General features: G+C 43.5%; 1 protein-coding gene across 1 annotated transcript; it reads left to right on the forward strand.

Annotated features, from left to right (window-relative positions):
- On the forward strand, positions 1-5,545 carry LOC117254848 (homeobox protein unc-4 homolog). The gene is made up of 3 exons (XM_033623285.2): positions 1-535; positions 1,218-1,393; positions 4,009-5,545. The coding sequence occupies exons 1-3, from the start codon at positions 277-279 to the stop codon at positions 5,173-5,175; spliced, it is 1,602 nt and encodes a 533-aa protein (XP_033479176.1). The 5' UTR covers positions 1-276; the 3' UTR covers positions 5,176-5,545.
- The last annotated feature ends 513 nt before the right edge of the window (positions 5,546-6,058 follow it).

A 6,058-nucleotide genomic window follows, 5' to 3' on the forward strand; every position in this document is an offset into this window, starting at 1 on the left:
GCGGAGAGAAAGAGCTGGGTTGACATCTCGGCTGGACCGTAAACGCGACATACCTCGTATAGCCCGGTCTCCGCCGCTCCTCTACAGACCATACCGTGGCCGCGGGAGACGGTCCGTCCGCCTGGGTTCCCTTCTCTCCCCCCCGCCGCCTTCACCTCCTCTTCCTCCTCGCAGCTTCTTCCTCCTCTCCCAGACTTTTTTTTTTCTTGACTGCATGTTCAGCCACACTGCCTCCCTCTGCATCTTCACTTCGGCCCCGCCGCAGCCCGGGCGAGCATGGACAGTCGGGTACTCGAGCATCCTCACGCCCAGTTCGGAGGCTCCTTGGGCGGGCTGGTGGGCTTCCCGTACGCGCTCGGCCCCCATCACCACCACCACCACCATCACCAGCACGTCTACGCGAGCGGACACCAGCTGCAGTCCGCGGCCGCCGGCCCCTTCTCTATAGACGGATTACTTAACGGCTCCTGCTCGGCCTCGGTGGTCAGCTCCAACCCGCTGCTCTCCCCCGACAGCCAGCAGTTCAAACTCTCAGGTAGGCCTGGCTCTTTATGTCTCATAACAAACCTGTGTGGAGACAATGTATTGTTACGGCAAGTATGACAGAAGTAGGCTTGCTTTGTGTCCAAATAAGATAATTTTAGTGAACTTTGAGGCTAAATTAAACATTTTTAAAGGTTTTGGAGACTTTAATTTTAAACTAGAAACTCAGTCTGCAGGGAAAACCATGTTGTTTAAAAGTTTTGGAGCTTGATGAATTTAAAACGAAAATAAAAAAGTTTATGTGCAGGCTCATTTTAATAACTTAAACACCTGCACTTGAGGTTAAGATAAAGGTAACAATTCTCCTTAACCTCACTCAGATTGGTATTGTGAGCTGGTTGTTGAGTATTAAATGGTCAAAACTAATTTTTGCAGTTCCTGGGAATGCTTTAAAATATCAAATATGGCAGTAAGGTGTGTTTCCTTTGGACCAAAATTTTGTGACCTGATTTATCTGAGTTCAAGAGCAACACAATTATTAAAAAGCAAGGTGTGCTGTGACAGAGGTAAGTTTCACATTAAACTGGTGCTTTACAAGTAAATCCTGCCATGACAGTCCCCTCTCTCTCCTCTCTCTCACTCACACACACACTCATACACACACACACACACACACACACACACACATACATATAAACACACACTTGTACAAACACACACGTCGACCAATGCAGATTCTGGGGACCCGGATAAGGATAGTCCCGGTTGTAAACGGAGACGCACGAGGACGAATTTCACCGGGTGGCAGCTGGAGGAGCTCGAGAAGGCTTTCAACGAGAGTCACTATCCGGATGTGTTCATGCGGGAGGCGCTCGCGCTCAGGCTTGACCTCGTGGAGTCCAGGGTTCAGGTAAAGACACACGAGTCACATATTTTCAGGAGCATTAATTCATTTATTAAGTTGATGGAGGAAAACAGATAGGTGTGAGTTGTTGGTTTTTTTTTTTGTTTTTTGTTTTTTTTTTTAAAAAAAAACAACATTTCTATCTTACTCGCGTTTTAAAATCTACCAAACATTAAAAATAAACTGTCAGAGGGGCGTTTGTTTTGTGAAGGCCTCCCCCATACTGGGATAGCTATTTGTCAATTATCAAAGCACCAATAAAGGGTCTCTTTTGAATTATGCATGGAGGCAACCTATTGATTTATGGGTTAATAAAAACAAGGCTATTTACTGAGCAAACCAAGGGGTTAAAATGGTAACTAGTATTATTCCCTTTCCTCCAGTTATAGGCTAATATATAATTTCTAATTATGCCACAGTTTATTCACAATTTTACACTTATTTTTAATCTATTAGTATTTTTTTAGGTGGCTCAATTTAAAGAACATTAAAGCTAAATCTGTTATTATCCTATTATTATTATTGTTATTATTATTATTATAATTTTTATTAATAATAATAATAATAATAATAATAAAGACAAAACACAGAAAGAAATAGCAACTGTATGATAATTTAAGATTATGCTATTTTGTAGTGGTAGAAATTTAATAAAAACACTATTTACACTGTAAATTAATAATAATAATAATCATAATAATAATAATAATAATAATAATAATAATAAATTATTATTATATATTATTATTATTAAACAATATGCAAGAACTTAAGGTGATGTCTTTCTCAGGAATAAAATACAAAATAACCTACATATAATTTTGTTAAAGGTGACGCTCATTTCTCATTAGGTGCTTATTTAATTTGCTAATAATAGCCTAATAGCATAACAGCAATAACAGTGGCATGATAATACTAATAATAACAATAATAATAATAATAATAATAATACAAGAAATACATATAGGTTTTTGTACGTATTATTTGCTCAGCAAAGGAGCTGAGTATCCATTTATGACACTCTGTGTAGTTTAACGTATATCCATGTATTTTCAAATGAGCCACATATAATTCGCTAGCACGGTTGGATGCAGTAAAAGCGGGACAGAAGCAGGGCTCTCCGTTGCTGTATGTTGTTTAGGGATTTCGCTCCTAAACCTCAGATTATTGTTCCCTCAAGCTGCTTAACGCTCCTTTATCACCAGGTTTGCGGGGGAAAGATATAACCAACATTAACAATTCATAAGAAGCGCCATTGTCGCACATGATGTTGGTGTCCCGTCCTTATTATGCAATGTACGCGGATCCTACTTCTGCATGCTAAACTCCTGGCGTTATCAGCGCCGAACATACGGCCCTGAGCGCGCCCAGAGGCCGGGCAGCGAGGGCTCTCAGGCGGGGGAAGCTCCCTGGTTTGGCTCGGTATGGAGGGAGGAGAGCCGGGGATTGCCGTGCAAGTGTTAAGCCCCACATGAGCGGAGGGCTGGGTGTGAAAGAACTACAGAGACGGGATATGGCCGATTTAGCCACGGTGCAATTAATTGGCGGAGTTACCCATTACACAGACTCATTGGTAATTAACACCGGCACATCTGTGCATCTGCTGGTCCACCGCTGTGACCTATTAACCTAATGTACTCTTTAGACGCTTAAAGCTGCAGTAAACAAAGACACAGACCGGCAGAGATGCAGAGGACAGTGCTTTCACTTGTTTCAGGGCTTTGTGGAATTTGTTTGGATTTGTAGGCAATATGGTTTTGTCCTTACCATCTGATAACCACTGTGACACTGATTTATCACTATTGTCATGGCAGGTGTGAGGTCTGGTGTTGTTTAAACACACATCAGAAGGAGCATTTTGGCAAATTTAACCCTCTTCAGTGTATTCATTTTCTTGAGAGGGATAAATTATTAGGAACACCTACATCCAAGATACAGAAATGACCACATACTATAATCAAATCATTTTGGATACACTCTCGAACAGTGAACATTATAGTGTACATACAGGAAGTACTTATTGCACGGATACTGGACTGAATTGCATCAGATTGTGGAGGTGGTCATGTTAATGGCATACAAGTTGTAGACTTATAAGTCCGGCCTAAAATAACTGAATGCACTGTTTTATAAAACTTATGTAACCATTGTCCAAAGTGATGCTGCGACTAACAAATATGTTGTCGAGTTTAATTGATGCTTTGTTTTTATGATAATTTAGTCTTTAAAATGTCAGAAAAATTCTCCAAAGCTCAAGATAATGTCTTTAATTTGCTTTTTCTTTTCCAACCAATGTTACAAAACGCAGAGATATTTAATTTACAATGATGCAAATCAGGAAAATCAGAAGAATCTAAAACAAGCACATTTCTGGCATTTCTCTTATATAAATGATTAGATAATTGGCAAAATTGTTGACACGAAATTATTTGGTAATGGACCAATCCATTAATCAACTAATTCCAGAACAAATAAAACTATAAAACCAAATTAATTTGAATATAATGAACCAATATAAAGATGGTGTTTAACAGATGGAGAGAAACTACCCTCAAACAGTGATCATCTCCTGTGTCAGTTCTCCACCTGTGTATTTCACGTGTGTGTGTTTTGGTTCATAGGTTTGGTTCCAAAACCGACGAGCTAAATGGAGAAAAAAGGAGAACACAAAGAAAGGGCCGGGGCGGCCTGCTCACAACTCCCACCCAACCACGTGCAGCGGCGAGCCCATGGACCCCGAGGAGATCGCACGCAGGGACCGAGAGCGGGCCGAGAAGAAGAAACGGAAGCAGGAGAGGAAGCTGCTGAAGTCACAGAACAAACTTCTCGCAGGTGACAGCTTCCACACGCCTGGAGGTTCAGAGAGTGACAGCGGGGTCTCCCAGTTCACCGACAGCGAGCAGCAGTCTTCGAGCGTTTCTGGGACTATTCACATTGAACTGCCAGCATCAAAGGGTGCAGGAGGACACCAAACTGAATCCAGCTGTGACCAAACACGACATGACTTCAGCCAACTACAAAACCACCAAAACCAAAGAACCACAGGAGAAGCGGAGCAGGTTTCCCCAGGCAGCACGCACAGCTCCAGTCCAGGAGGCCCGAGGTCCTCGACCCTCCAGAAACGCAACCCTTTCAGCGTGGAGAGCCTCCTCTCTGACGCCACGCCTCGACGGAAATCTCAGCTGGACTTCCCCTCGTTGCCCAGTCAGAGGACACTGGTGGGTAAAGGTCACTTCTTGCTTTACCCCATTACCCATCAGCCCTTGGGCTTTCTAGTGCCCCAAACAGCCCTGAAGGCCTCACCCTGTCAGGACAACAGCATTAACAGGCTCAGCCTGGGACAGAGGTGTGTGCCAAGTGAAGGGAGCCCTGCCCCCTCTGAACTTTCCAGCTTTGTCACTAAGCCTCTAAACTCGGATCATATGGAGCATAACACGCAGCATCACCACAATCACATTAGCAATAGAGTGGATGGAACAGACATGGAGGAGTGTGGTGGTGGTGACTGCAGCAATGGAAGATTCCCCGTTTCTCCTCCAGCAAACAGTGTGGCTCAGACGGCTGCGGCCAGGCTGAGCTCAACACAGTCCAGTGACAGTGGCGAGGAGAGGAGTTTGAAAGTTCTAACGGAGGCAGTGACCAACGGCTGCCAAGCTGCCGAGCCGTGTGCTAAAGAGAAGGGTGCAAGAGAGGAGCGAGCGTCTCCAGACCTCTCCGAGTGTCTCAAGGCAAACACAGACTGTCAAGAAACACCCGGAACAGATGGAGAGGATGTCGATATGGACTAACACTTGCAAGGAGCAAACATAAACAAAGGACCAGGAACACTGCTCAGACTATTCAAACATTCCCAAAGCTCTGCTGAGACACTCGAAAAACATATCAGGAATCAGGAGACTTAATTCTCATCTATTTTTTAATCATAACGTGTGATCAATCCAGATGGCCCCCAAAAGCTGTGGCTGTCCTCACATTCAGGCTTTAGGCCTACACACCTTTAGAAGCAGGTTCTTTCTCTCTTTTTTGGTGACCAACTTGTAACAAAAACTAGGCTACAATAAACATCTTACACACAACAAAAATCCTCAGATATTGTAAAAACGAGAAAATGATATTTATATGTAAACATTTTGATAAATAAAGTTATTGTTTAAATTGAATCACTGTCTTTCCAGGGCGATGTTGAAGTGGGGGGGGGGGGGGGGGGGGGTAAAGATGGAGAGGTTGCTGTGTGGCAGAACCTTGGATCATGGTGGCTGGAGTTTTGTCGTGTTACAGCAGATAAATCCCCCCTTTTCTCTGTGTAGTGAGCCGGAGCTGGGGCTCAAGTCCGTCTGGCTGTTTGTATTTATTGCTTTAACAAATTTATTCATTTGAAAGGCCGAGCTGGAATGAGGTTAGTGGCCGCGGGCTATAGGACCCTGCGCCTCCTGCTGAGTTTTGATATGAAAGTAATTATTTTCCCACTGGCTGCCGCGGGTCTCGAGGCAGTTTTTTTTCCTCCTTTCAGCCCAAAGGGTTATTAGACATTACCGATTTCTAGTGATATGGAATCACATAAACTTCCTACAATAATAGAATTAGCATGAAAGGCAGGGGTGTCAAATTGAAATGGGAAAATAATAGCCGCGCCAGCTGCATCGTGGATGTGTGCGTGCTTGCAGGCGTGCG

The sequence above is a fragment of the Epinephelus lanceolatus genome, chromosome 3 (genome assembly GCF_041903045.1).
Source record: "Epinephelus lanceolatus isolate andai-2023 chromosome 3, ASM4190304v1, whole genome shotgun sequence".
Taxonomy (NCBI): Eukaryota; Metazoa; Chordata; class Actinopteri; order Perciformes; family Serranidae; genus Epinephelus; species Epinephelus lanceolatus.

Coding starts and splice junctions, on each gene's coding strand:
- LOC117254848 (XM_033623285.2), top strand. CDS start 277: ATGGACAGTCGGGTACTCGAGCATCCTCACGCCCAGTTCGGAGGCTCC. Junction 536..1,217: donor CCAGCAGTTCAAACTCTCAG/GTAGGCCTGGCT, acceptor CGACCAATGCAG/ATTCTGGGGACCCGGATAAG. Junction 1,394..4,008: donor TCGTGGAGTCCAGGGTTCAG/GTAAAGACACAC, acceptor TTTGGTTCATAG/GTTTGGTTCCAAAACCGACG.